The following is a 14,280-nucleotide window of genomic DNA, read 5'->3' as shown; positions in this document are numbered from 1 at the left end:
GACCGAAAAGGACCGTGACAGCTCAAAATAAGAAGAATTATTCAATACAGACCATCCCTAGCCTTGTAGCTTCTGCTTTTATCTTTTGAAGCCCCGAAACACAGGTAAGAAACCCAGGCTAATTTGAGGGAGAGAGCCCAGGGAAGGAGTACTGAAGCTCGTCAGTGAAGAAGCCTTATTGAATGGTCGCCATGCTTACAAACCTTCTGAGAATCCAGATGCAGCCCTTTTGTGTCATGCAACCATGTGAAGATATAAAGTGAGAATATGAAATGAGCCCTGTCAACACTGCACACAATTTGTTTGTTACATAGCAAAAGACAATCATAATGATTGGGAAGGGGAATTATACTTGAGGGAACACATTGGCCCACTGAAGTTGAAATATTATGTCCTACATAATATTCAGAAGTGGAGCTGAAGAGATTTCGCTAAGAAAGTATCCTTCTATAGAGAAGAATTTTGGCTAATCAAACAAAATGCTTCTTTCCTCCCTCCTTCCCTCCCTCTTTTCTTCCCTCTCTCTGTCTGTCCTTTCTCTTCTACCTTTCTTTTTGTCCTCTCATCTTTCCTTCCATTCTTTTACTTTTAGCACATAAGCCAAATAAGTTCACACATTCTTTCATATTTGTGTTGCTTCATCAGAGAAGTTATTTGAAATGGGACTTGACCTACTCAACACATCTTTATTAACCTTATATTATATGCCATGGAAATTCTAGGTACTATGAAAACAAGTATAAACAAAATACTAATTTTAATGTAGAAAAAGATTATGCAAATAGGAAATTATCATATGTGTTATGATTGATAAAGGAGAGGTGACATTGCAGATCATTGGAATGAATGCAATATAGAATACAGAATAAAAAGAGGCAGGACGTTAGGGAAGGAGGAAGTATTGCCTAAGATGAACCCTAAAAGCTGATAAAGAGCATACAGTTAAAGTGTTAATCAAGAAACAGGGCTCTAACTCAGCAGGGGCTAACAAAAGAAAGCTCCTTCTGCAAGCCCAAGCTTGCACAAACATGCTCCCCTTGAGTGGTTATTTTACAGAAATTCCTGAAGACAATAACTCCTGAACCGCAAAACCCTCCCTCCCCCCAAGAGATAGGATGGCTGGCACCAGCAGAAGGACAAAGGGCAAGGCCCTAAAACCACAACTGGGGGCCAGGTCCCAGATAGGACCGACAGCTGAAGCTCTGTCTGCAGCTCTCCCTGAGGACATAGGAAGCCTGCTCCCTCCCCATTCACCACTGACTCCTTTCTCAGACACAGTCCACCTGCAGCCAATGCCTTGAATAAATAAATACATTTTTTATTACACTGAGCCCTGAGTTGATTCTGTGCAACCAGGGCCCAACTCTAAACCTTTCAGTTGTTGAATTCTGAGAGGAGTTATTAATTTATTTGAGTAAATTTATATATCTGAAAATTGGTCCAAACTGTGCAAAGGTTAATAGCATTTTTGTATATTTGAGATAACTGATATGTACATCAAATATATGTTTGCACACATGTTCTTGTGAATGTATGAATATGTATAAATATAAGTATGATAGTGGTTAGAGAGAGAGAGAAAGACAGAGAGAGATGCTTATAAACAAATAAGACGATAGGAGGTATGTATCTGAAATAAAAAGCATGTATATTTGTGTATGGGTGTATGAAATAAATATAGCCTGTGTCATATTTGTTTCAGGTAGAGCTGGGGATATCTAAATTATAAACCTTAGGGATAGAGAGATGGTCATAATTTACATGCATATATCCCTTGGTTTATGAGTTGGTGTTTAATAGAATTTTTAAAAAACTAAGACAAGATTTTAAGATCTGCTTATGTGTAGTGTAAAAATCAATTTCTGGGCATGGCCCATGCCCTTCAAGCAATATCAGTGTAAAAAGGATGGCAAGGCATGCAGATTAACATCTGAAGTATAGGATAGATCATGGACAAATATATGTCAAAAACCTAAAGTGTCTGGCAGTACAGAAAATGACAGGTTGGTATTATGTGAAGACAGGCATTAAGGAAAACAAATTGAAGAAAGTGTCTCTTGAGATGGGAAGGGTTTTTTTTTTTTTTAATAATATATTTTATTGATTTTTTTTTTTTACAGAGAAGAAGAGAGAGGGATAGAGAATTAGATACATTGATGAGAGAAAATCATCAATCAGCTGCCTCTTGCACACTCCCTACCGGGGATGTGCCTGCAACCAAGGTACATGCCCTTGACTGGAATCAAACCTGGGACCTTTCAGTCCAAAAGCTGACGCTCTATCCACGGAGCCAAACTGGTTTCAGAGAGATGGGAAGGGTTTTGATTAAGAAAGATCAAGGGAAAATGCCTCCCAAGTAACACAAAAACTGAGCTAAAGTAGCAAGGGATGTGTAGCATCTTTACAAATAAAGCAGTAGGTTTGGCCAGATTGATGCTTATATTGTGATTTAGCAAAAATAAAGCACCTGGAAATGCAGACTGGAGTTAAGTCATGCAATTATTTGAATGCCATGCTATGAAGTTAAGACTTTATCTTGAAAAACAGACTGTTGAAAATTCTAAGTAGATAAAAGAAGATATTTGTGAATACAACTCTAGTTACAGAGTTAATAACAACTTTGAATATGATAGAAATTGGATATATGAACATTAGTTGGAAGAATTTTACAGTACAGAAATTCTAAGTGATAAAGTGCAAGACAGAAAAAAAATATAGTGGAAATGTGCAGTGGGCTGCTTCTCCTTTCTCCGAGTCCCCCACGGAAAGGGAGAAGGACAGGTTCCGGAGTGGAGGAGCTGGGGATTAAAAAATAAAAGAAAGAAAGAGACAAGAGGCAAAAATAGATTTAAAAGCTGGGTGCCCGGTAGATGCTGTCACTCTGATGGAGGGACAGTCAACACCCACCACAGACAACACAGTGCATTTATTGATTTCCAGAGGGGGTTTAAAGTCAAAGAAGTTTTGGGTGTGCCCAGGTCTTATTTATTCCCTCAAACCTGGGATTTAGCATATCAAGACCTGGGTAAGTCAAGGTCCTATTCGTTCCTCATTCCAAGCACATGGATAAAGATAAGAAATCTGTACTGATGTAGGTCTCTAACATTTTGGGAGGCTGTTTCCGGGGACAGCCATGCCAGTCACCTGGGACTCAGCTGACTTTAATTCAAAGGTCATCCATGTGCATTCTCAAGGGGCCCTCTACAGAAATGTACAGAGAAATCTTGGTGATAGTTTGGGTGAAGGGAAGGAAATAAAAATAATTAAGGATATCAGGTTTTAAACTTAATTTAGCTCAAGTCAAATGAACAAAAATGGGAAACATAGAGGGATAATGTAGCTGGCACAGAGACTAGAAGTTTAGTTTGGAAAGACTTAAGATGCATGTGAAGAGTGATTCACAAAGCTGTTACAATATGTTTTCTGGAAGACAGACATGATTCCTGGTTTAAAATACAGGTGACTTGAATTTGTGAAAACAAATATAGGTAGGTAGAAGGAAAAAGTGAAGCTAAAGAAAGAATAGATTTAGGTTTTCTTCCTCCACCCCCCATGCTTTCCTATCAAATTCAGTGTACTGTATATTGGTTCCAGATTTTGACACTAATAATAACTCTCTAAAGAAGAATCTTCTCTATTAAAACCCTTCAGACATAAAAGATCTTTACTCATTGACATGAGCTTGGGCATTTATACACACTTATTCCCATTAGGATTACTTTCCATGATATATAATTCCATATTGGTGAAATATCTAAAACATAAATATGAAAGAGAAATCATTAAATAAAAAAATCTTAGAATAAATAGTTGTGCTCAGAGGTCTTGATACCGTATACCTAAATTTATTGTTACCTCATTTGAAATAATGTTCTTCCCATTTATGTTATGTAATGCGATCAGATAAACAATAGATTAAAAACAGTATGTTTTCATATGTTATTACTTGCATCAGCATTTGAGAAGTTTTCTGGTCATGAGGGTTTCCCAATAACAATATTCTGATGAAAAGAACATGTCTCAGTTACTATATTCCCACACTGACTAAGTCCTCCTCTTGCCTTAGTTATTCCCTTTCCCACGAAGCCCCCAATCTGGCATGATTTATCTCTACCTCCAACCTAACATGATTTCCAGCTCCATAATCCAGGTCCCTGTCTACCTCAGGTATCAACCTCAGTCTCCACGACAGTGCAGGATCCGAAGTACCCACTCCCGCATTTGCTTGGTCCGGGCTCCATATATCAAAGGGTTGATCATGGGAGGCACCAGGAAATAGAGATTGTCAATGATAATCTGTAGATGAGGAGCCATATGATAGCCTAAAATCTGTACCAGAACAGAAAAGACAACAGGAGAATAAAAGAGAGCAATGACACAAAGATGAGAGCCACATGTGCTGAGAGCTTTGCCCCGTGCCTCCCAAGAGGGTATTCGAAAGACGGCATGAAGGATCAGCCCATAGGACAGACTGATAAAAAACAGATCAAATCCCACAGATGCTACGATAACCATGAGGCCGTAGACAATGTGGTCAGAGATGTCTCCACAGGCTATCTGCACCACAGCCATGTAGGCACAGTAGGAGTAAGCAATGACGTGGGTTTGGAAGCTTTCCAGTCTTTTTGCTAGGATGGGTGCTGGGGTCAGCACTGCCACTGCCCTGGCCAGGACAGCCAGTGCCATCTTCACAAGCATGTTGTTAGCAAGAATAGTTGTGTATCTCAGAGGGTGCCAGATAGCCACAAATCTGTCAAAAGCCATGGCCAGGAGGATCCCAGACTCCATGACATAAAAGGAAGGGATGAAAAACATCTGGGTGAGGCAAGCATTGAAGCTGATTTCCTTGGCATTCATCCAGAAGATGCCCAGCATGCGGGGAACAGTAACACTGACCAGGGAGAAGTCAACAACTGACAGCATGGCCAGCAGGAGAAACATGGGCTCATGAAGACTCCTTTCCACTAGGATGATGCATAAGATGGTGGTATTGCCAATGACTGAAATGACAAAGACCAAGAAGAAAGGCACAGAGAACCAGCCATGGGAAGATTCCAGGCCAGGAATTCCAGCCAGGACAAATGTCAAAGGCTGAGGAATGGAGCTGTTGCAAAAGGACATTCCTACCCTAAGCTCCTCCAAGGGCTGATTCCTGAAGAGAAAGAAACAAGGGACATTTGAAATCAGGGCATATTTCCATTTAAAACACGGGGTAGTACCTTATGGTGGCAATCATAATTATATCATGTCAACTAATTATCAAATAAATGTTTCTGCAACTTGTAGTGAGAGAGGAGATAATCCTAGGCTGCAAAAAGAAAAAATAGTCTCAGGGATTAATTCTCAATAAAGACATATTAACTCCATAGTTTAGATTGTAGCTCTGATTCCATTTAATATTCACTGTGTGAAATCCTATAGGATTTTTTTTTTTTTCTCAGATAGCAGGGCCTGGCAAGAGACCCAACATTTTAATGTTATAGGTAAAAGCTAGAAATCACGGCTTTCACTCAAGATGAGGAAGTTGAGATTGGCCTTGGTTCTTTAGGATTCTCTAGAGTATTTGTTGATTTTTACAAAGGACTTCAGAAACTGGCTGATCTTACAACTGACACACATTCTGGAGAAATAAACAAATTTTGGATGACAAAGGTGGATTCCAAAAAAAGCCTCAATAGATAACAGTTTAATATTCAAGTTCCAGTATTTTAGTATTAAAACATGGTAGACAGTGGGTAAAGTAAAGTTTTGGGGTGGTATATATATATATATATATATATGTGAATCCATGTGGTTTTGTATGGGGAACATAGTTTAGTAATTAATTGTAATACATATTTCCATAAAAATAAGACTACCGTATTTGCTGAACATTTTGAACTACATAATTATTTTGAATAGAAATGCATATTTATAAATTATTTGATGTTATAGATTAAATAGTATATTTAACAGATTAAAAGTAAAAAACATAAAAGTATATAGTAAATAAAAATAGTAAAGAAATACAAATATAGCTTTTTTGTTATTAATATGATTGAAAATAAATTTCATGATTAAAGTTTAAATTCCAAATATTTGTTAGAAATATTACAACTATATAATATTTAAAAGAATCACACCAAAGAACATTTTCAATTCAGAGCTGTTTGCATCTAAAATTATATAGAAATTGCTATAGTTTTCTTCAAAATCAAGTTTAAAACATTTTCATTTCCTGTGACCATATACAACTGAAATTAGGATGAAACCATATAACACAAAGTTGCTTTAAAAATAAAAGTACAGTAATATTAATATTGTGTCATTTTGTTTTCATTGTTGATGAACTTGGATTATTTATCTATTTTGATAATTAATTTATTCTAAATATACTAAAATAGAGTGGTATAGTTGCTAAAATCCCACATGTAAACATTATATAATTAATATTTTCAGATCTAAGTATGTCATATATCAACTGAATTTGGTAAAAGGCATAGCATAGCTGAATAATAGGTTGGTCTCCTGGAATTTAACTTGGTATAGTGATAATAGCAAGATCTTTGAGATTACACATGTTTGAGAAACAATCTCAGCCCTCCCACTTATTTTGAAATCACTCAGATGTAATTTGATCAATTGTTTAAGCCTTTGAACATCATTTTTTTTTCTTATCAAAAGTGGGATAAACCTTACCTTAAAAATTGTAATGAGGATTAAATTCATCATTGAATCACATTATATAAAACAATATTCTTGACATAATTCTTTGAATATTTTCTTCTTTTAGTATGAAGTACAAAGTTTAAGTGAAAGATGCAAAAAAATAATGTTCTTTTTTGTTTGTTTGTTGTTTTGTTTGTATTAATCCTTACCCAAGAATATATTTTTTTCCATTTTTTAGAGAGAGAGGATAGACGAGGGAGAGAGAGAGAGAAACATGGATTGATTGCCTCCCACAAACTGGGTATGTGCCCTGGCTGAGAACTGAATCTGTGACCCTTCAGTGCAGAGAATGACACTCCAACCAGTTGAGACACACTGGCCAGGACATACTATTCTTTTTGTTTTTTGTTTCTTAGAAGGAACTGTAACTAGGATAAATTAATAGTCTTGAACTGACAACATAATAAAAAAGATTTGATGACCCTGGTAATTTTATCCTCAAATATTTTTAGATTCATTATATTCTTGAATGAAAAAAAGAATTTAGTATCCAAGAGAGATACCTGATCAAATAAAAGATGCTAAAAAATTTAAAAGCTGCACTTCAGTTTAATAAGGAAATAGCCCTATCACAAATTCAAACAGAAAAGATACCCTATGGGTAGAAATTGAATGATCATCAATCAGGAACACATTGATAAATATATTCCTGATAAAATTCCCCATCTGGTGATGGAATTAGGATATTATTAGTGATTTAAGCAACATGGTAAATTTTTTCCTGAGTTATCAAAAATAATTGCCAGCAACAACAATATCAACATTAATTTCAAGTAAAGAGATCATCAATTTAGGTGTAAAAATTAGAAACACTCGTATTCTTTCCAAAAGAATGCCACTGGGTATTCTAAAAATTGCAGAACCGAACCATGGACTTAATAGGGTTGGTGAGTGGTATTTAGGAATCTCTTTTTCCTACATGACTTTGTATCCCAGGATTTTCTACTCTTTTCCCTCCTTCTTCTTCTTTCTTTTCCTAGAATAGTACCTGTAGATGGTTATGAGTCTGACCACAGTGGGACTGGGACCAGCAAAGCAACTGTCCACATGAAGTACAGACAAGATCTGTTGATGTCCAGAATAAGATGAAGTGTCTGAGCTAGAGGCATATTAATGCTGGTTTGTCACTGCCTCCTCTTCCCCTCCAGGGTCTCTAGGGACCTCTCTGTTAGGCAAAGTGCTTTACTTGCCTTGAATATTATGGGGAACAAAGTCTAGAGCCAGTTATTGAATGTAGCACCTGTAGTTAAAGAGACAGAAGGAGAGTAAACTTTGGGTTGTGAGCACAGATGCTGTATTATGAAGTTATTCATCTGAAATTTATATAATGTTACCAACCAATGTTACCCCAATAAATTAAAAAATTTTAAAAGCAGATGTTTGGGTGGGAGCATTGTAGAACTAGTGTGGTGTGTGTGTGTGTGTGTGTGTGTGTGTGTGTGTGTTGTAAGAGGTGGTGTGTATGGTTTACATTCTGGAGGAGAAGAGTAAGGGCTGAGGAATCATTTAATATGAGATCAAACTTAGAGTAAAAGAAGGTAGAACTGTTTGCAGTTATAATTACATACACATTGCTTCAAAACCAATACTTTAAAACATCTTAATTTCCTGTGACCTTGGCAACTCCATAAGCAAAACTTAAAGTGAAATTAAATTTTAATTTCCTCTATGCAATTAAAAACCAAAAAAGCTGGAAAAAAGGTATGTACTAAGTACATTTTAACTGACTAAATTAAAGCCTTGTTTGGTAAATAAACCATGTAACAGAAACAAGGAGTTGAGATTAAAGTAGGAGCAATAGAGAAGATTTAGAAAAAAAATATTGCACAATACCAAGTTTAAGGGAAACTGAGCTTCAGTTTGTCCCAGGACAAACCACACAGTCCTGGAGCTGAAGCTATAGGGGGTTGGAACTGTAGGAACTGCAAGAGGTAAGTCCCTGGGACTGTGGCTAAAACAAGTGTAGTCTGCAGGAAGTCCTAGGGGCAAGGCACACCTAGGTGAGCTGTGCTAGGGTGTGTGCAAGCTGAGGAGTCCCACAGGCAAGTCAGGTGGCTGGAAGCAGGCTGCATGGAGACCTATTTCTCTCTCTCTCTCTCTCTCTCTCTCTCTCTCTCTCTCTCTCTCTCTCTCTCTTTCTCTCCCTCTCTCTCTCTCTCTCTCTCTCTCTCTCTCTCTCTCTCTCTCTCTCTCTCTCTCTCTCTCTCTCTCTCCTCTCTAGCACAATCTGGCACATTTTGCCATCCCATAAAGTGATTTTTGTTGTATGAATATATGAATAAGTTGCATTTTTTTTTTACTAGAATTTCATTCATGGATTTTGAATATTTAGTTTTGTGATTATTATTGTTACACATTCAAATTTGAGAACCATTGGTAGATAGCTTATAAGTATTAACTTCTTGGTTCATATTTTGAAATGTAACATATAAACAATTCTGATAATTGTCAAGGAATGTATTATAATTAAACTAGAGGCCCAGTGCATGAAACTAGTGAATGGGGGGAGGTTGTTCTTCAGCCCAGCCTGAACCCTCTTCAATTTGGGACCCCGGTAGGATTGGGCCTAAATGGGCAGTTGGACATCCCTCTCACAATCCAGGACTGCTGGCTCCAAACTGCTTGCTTGTCTGCATTCCCCTAACTACTTCTGCCTGCCAGCTGATCACCCCCTAACCACTCCCCTGTCAGCCTGATTGATGCCTAACTGCTCCCCTAACAGCCTGACTGCCCCTAACTGCCCTCCCCTGCAGGCCTGGTCCCCCACAACTGCCCTCCTCTACATGCCTGGTCCCCCAAAACTGCCCTCCCCTGCTGACCTGGTCACCCCTAACTGCCTTTTTCTGTCAGCCCCATTGCCCTTAACTTCCCTCCCCTATCAGCCTGGTCACCCCTAACTGCACTCCCTTGCAGGCTTGATTGCCCCCAACTGTCCTCCCTTGCAGCCTGGTCCTCCCCCCCACTGCTATCCCCTATAGGCCAGGGTCCTCCCTAATTGCCCTTCCATGAAGGACTTGTCTCCCCTAATTGCTTTCTCCTGCAGGCCTGAGTCCCACCCAAATTTCCTTCCCTGCAGGCCCGGTTGCCCTGTAACTTCCCTCCTCTGCCAGCCTGGTCACCCCTAACTTCCCTCCCCTACAGGCTTGATTGCCCCCAACTGCCCTCCCTCGCAGGCCTGGTCCCTCCCAACTGCCCTCCCCTGCTGGCCATCTTGTGGCAATCATCTTGTGTCCACATGGGGGGAACCATCTTGTGTGTTGGAGTGACAGTCAATTTGCATATTACTCTTTTATTAGATAGGATTGCATAATTCATGGTATTCCAAATACAAAGAAAATACAGCCAAAACATTTATCTTGGCAATTCATCTTCAGGAAATACCCAACATAATGGCAATATTCCCAAAGTTTACATTTCCATAAGAGAGATCTATCACTTACTATCTCTGAGGTCCTGAGAGAGATCTGTCCCTACTCCTAGTATCATTGTTATTTTTCTCCATTATCTTATAAGAAGATCATCATTAACCCTGTCCTTATGATTTTAATTCAGCTAGTATCTTAATTATAACTATCACACTATTAGGAGTTCTAAAATACAGGCCACATAAATTCAAATATCTTATAGAATTATTCCTTCAGAAGCATTCATTGAATTCATGTGTTCATAGATACTGAGAGGTATTAGTGATAAAAAAATAAATGGATGATACTCTTTAAGTATGGGATTGAGTACTTTTGTGTTTATTTAAATCCAAGTAGCACCACTTAATCAACATGTGACATTGAGCAAATTATTTAAACTCCCTAAATCCAAATTTTTCATTTATAAAATCAAACTAAAACTCTGATGATTCTGATGATAACATATGCTTGCATATGTACATTGCTCATACATATCTGACAAAATCTTGCATATAATAAACATGCAAAATTATACTTGTTATGGTAATCCAGTTATGTAGTGTCTATTTATTAAAGTCTACTATAAGTCTAGTATAGTGCCTTTTTTTATATGCTTTCACTCATTTAATCCTTAAAATTCTTACAGGGAAGGAAATCTTATGATCCCTATTTTATTAATTATGACAATAAGGCCAAGAAAGTGACTGGATATGCAGATAGTAAGTGACGGAGATAAAGGATGAATCCAGACACTCTGATTCTAGAGCCAGTGCACTTAACCTCTAACTATATTAAGAATTTAATTGGAAAAAGACATACCAGGTTAACTACAATATATAGTGGCATTTTTCACAATAATGGTAGAGACAGTTTTTAGTTAGTTTTACTTGAGGAAATAAAATTTCTACTAAGATGGGGGAGTTTAAATAGGTGATGCACCTTGAAGTATAACTAAGTTTTTTTTTTATAGATAAGAAGGTGCCCAGACAAAGGGAAGCATTCTAAGTAAAACCATGAAGATATAAAAACAACTTTATTTTTTTGGATGAAGGCGGGAGTCTTTACAAACAGAACCGAGCATGCAAAGGATGTGTAAGTATGACAGGAGAAACAGTAGAAAGGTAATTCATATAGGTTTACTTTTATTATAGTAATTTGTGAACACAATTATTGCAATGTGGAACTTTTCTACATTCCTATTGTGAAAATGATAGGCAAGTATTTCTTGCACTCAGAAGACATGAATCTTATTATATTGACTCTTCTATAGAATGTTAAGTGATGATTGATTTTCATTTGGTGATAGTTTCTGTGGCATTTTTTGAGGTTCTTATGAGTTTCTTTGCTTTTTTAATCACTTCTTGTTGGACAATACACTATTACCCCCCATTCATATAACAGAAGGTCAGTAGCAGCAGGGAGCAGAAGGGGACCCCTTTCCAGTTTATCAAGTTCTAAGTAAGCTCCCTAAAATTCAGATGTACACAAAATAAAATGTGCCTACTAGCTGCATTAGAATTGGGAAACTTCTATAATGTGTGGTTACTCTTCTCCATTGGAATCTGATAAAAAGTCTTATTTCAGCAGAAGGAAATGTCATGTCTATTATGAGATGAAATACATTATTTGTACTCTTCCCTTCACGTTCTGATACTGTCTCTGCAAATAATTACAGTATAATCAGGCAAACTTTACCTTTAGAAAACTAATAACATAGTCTCGAATTTTCTTGGTCCTAACACCGTACACAATAGGATTAAGAAAAGGTGGGACGAGAAGGTACATATTGGCAATAAAGATGTGAATCCTGGGAGCCACATTGTGGCCAAAGCGGTGAGTGAGGAAGGTGAAGACAGCTGTGGAGTAGAAAACAAGGATGACACAGACATGAGAGCCACATGTGCCTAGTGCTTTAAGACTTGCTTCCCGTGATGGAAGATGAAAAACTGCACGGAGGATTAGAACATAAGAGATGACAATAAAAAGGCCATCACAAGAACCAATGACAGAGGCCACACTGAGGCTGTAACGTTTGGTGGCTCCTGTGTCCACACACGCCAGCTTCACCACAGCCATGAACTCACAGTAGGTGTGGGCAATGACTCGAGTCCTGCAGTAGGGCAGCTGTTTGAGCAGGATGGGATGTGGAGAAAAGAAGACCGCTCCTCGGAGTACAACAGAAGCTCCCATTTTGGCAATGTGAGCATGGGTGAGAATGGTGCTATGGTGCAGTGGATGACAAATGGCCACATAACGGTCAATGGCCATGGCCAAAAAGAAGCCTGATTCCATGGCAGTAAAGCTGTGGATGAAGAACATTTGGGCCAAGCAGGCATCAAAGGCAATGTCATGGGCTCCAAGCCAGAAGAGACAGAGCATGCGGGGGAGTGTAGATGTGGAGAGGACCAGGTCAGTGACCGACAGCATGCACAGGAAGAGGAACATGGGCTCATGAAGGCTTCGCTCTGCCCTCACCACTGCCAGGATGGTCACATTTCCCACCACAGCCACTATGTACATGGAGCAGAAGGGAATCCCGATCCAGACATGCAGGTGCTCCAGTCCTGGGATGCCCATGAGAAAGAAGGTGTTTGGAGATGTTTGAGATTCATTGGCTGGTACCATGTGCTGCTGCTGCTCTCTGTCTTTTGTAGATGGAAACCTTTTTAGGACAAAAGTTATCTTCCAAGATCATCACCCCAAATCTGGCAAAAAATGAAAAATACAACTGGAAGACCCCAAAACATCATGTTAGAAAACATAAAAGGTTGTAATTTATAGTGGAAAACACACACACAAAACTTAGTAAAGCTAGGCAAAAACTATGCCACCAGATACAAAGTACTTACTACAAACCAAGTCATGAATCTTACAATTTATTAGAAACAAAACCAAAATAAAAAACCAACATGGCCCTTGCTGATTTGGCTCAGTAGATAGAGCATTGGCCTGCAGACTAAAGGGTCCTGGGTTCAACTCCAGTCAAGGGCACATGCCCCAGTTGTGGACTTGATCCCCAGTATGGGGCATGCAGGTGGCAGCCAATCAATGATTCTTTCTCATCATTGATGTTTCTATCTCTCTCTCTTCCTTCCTCTCTGAAATCAATGAAAATATATTAAAACAAACAAACAAATCCCAACATGCTTAATATCTCTGTACAATAAAATTCAATATAATTTTTTGATTCATACTTTGATTAAATAAGACCAAATTAACTTTTGATAGAAATGTCATATTATAAATGAAATTAATCTGAGAGTCGTTTTTAAACATAATTTTCTAGCTGATGTGTGAGTACTCTTAAGTATGGATTCTCATTTTTTAGACAGTCCATTACATCTCCTAGTACTGTCACACAACCAAACCCAGGAGCCATGAGATTGGGTTGCCCTTTCCTATTGTGATACTTTTTTATATACACCTGTCTTTTGCATAGAAGTCTTCACAAAACCTGAGATTTGCCTCATGCCTCTACTAAGTTTCCTCCTTTTCTATGAAACATTTCCAACTTATACATCTACTTATTTTAAGCTCAATTTTTAAAAAATCTTAATTTCCTACCTCTTCTGTATATTTCCCAATGTACCAAGTTCTTAACTTTTATTTTGTGTCTGAAGATCCTAGACATTACAGAGATCCATGTACTTGGTATCTCTTTTGATTTATACACTATTCGTATGATTTTAGTTCATATTATTATTTTTTAATGAAGTGAAGAGGAAAAGTAATACTTAGTGATTTTAATATGAAAAGGACATCATCTGGAATCTTTGTAGATGTTAATTTTTAGTTGAAAAAATAACACAACTAAATGACTACTTTATAGTAATTTATTTTGAGTTACTATGATATTTGATTGAGAGTAAATAAAATTTAATAATTCTTGAAAATTATCAGCTATCATAAGTAATGCTATTACTCCTGTCTTTTTTATCCTCCTTGCATCTGATCATATTTATTTCCATCATAGGCTCTTTTTATGTTCTTGTATTAAAACCAAGCACACAGGGACTCTTTAAACTTTCTAATACTATATAAAGACTCTTTCAAGAACACCAAATTAATGCTCAGATAAGTGCATTCCCATATGAACAAATTTATTTAAATAAGCTGATATTTAAATGCACAAACAAGGCACTCAGTTTTACTCATCAGAACTTACCTT

At 37.6% G+C, this 14,280-nt stretch overlaps 2 protein-coding genes across 2 annotated transcripts; both read right to left on the bottom strand.

Moving 5' to 3' along the window:
• Positions 1-4,176: 4,176 nt before the first annotated feature.
• On the bottom strand, positions 4,177-5,121 carry LOC118712777 (olfactory receptor 52B2). The gene has a single exon (XM_036426885.1). It carries the CDS (start codon positions 5,119-5,121, stop codon positions 4,177-4,179), a length of 945 nt encoding a protein of 314 aa, XP_036282778.1.
• Positions 5,122-11,792: 6,671 nt separating this feature from the next.
• LOC118713565 (olfactory receptor 52K1-like) lies at positions 11,793-12,737 on the bottom strand. Its single transcript, XM_036428257.1, has one exon. The coding sequence runs from the start codon at positions 12,735-12,737 to the stop codon at positions 11,793-11,795; it is 945 nt and encodes a 314-aa protein (XP_036284150.1).
• Between the last annotated feature and the right edge of the window lie 1,543 nt (positions 12,738-14,280).

The sequence above is a fragment of the Pipistrellus kuhlii genome, unplaced genomic scaffold (genome assembly GCF_014108245.1).
Source record: "Pipistrellus kuhlii isolate mPipKuh1 unplaced genomic scaffold, mPipKuh1.p scaffold_m20_p_9, whole genome shotgun sequence".
In the NCBI taxonomy this organism is placed as follows: Eukaryota; Metazoa; Chordata; class Mammalia; order Chiroptera; family Vespertilionidae; genus Pipistrellus; species Pipistrellus kuhlii.
The sequence above is the reverse complement of the archived record's forward strand: the minus strand, read 5'-3'. Positions and strand labels throughout refer to the sequence as shown.

Excerpts from the sequence above, each read along its gene's own strand:
- LOC118713565 (XM_036428257.1), bottom strand. The coding sequence starts at position 12,737 with ATGGTACCAGCCAATGAATCTCAAACATCTCCAAACACCTTCTTTCTC.
- LOC118712777 (XM_036426885.1), bottom strand. The coding sequence starts at position 5,121 with ATGTCCTTTTGCAACAGCTCCATTCCTCAGCCTTTGACATTTGTCCTG.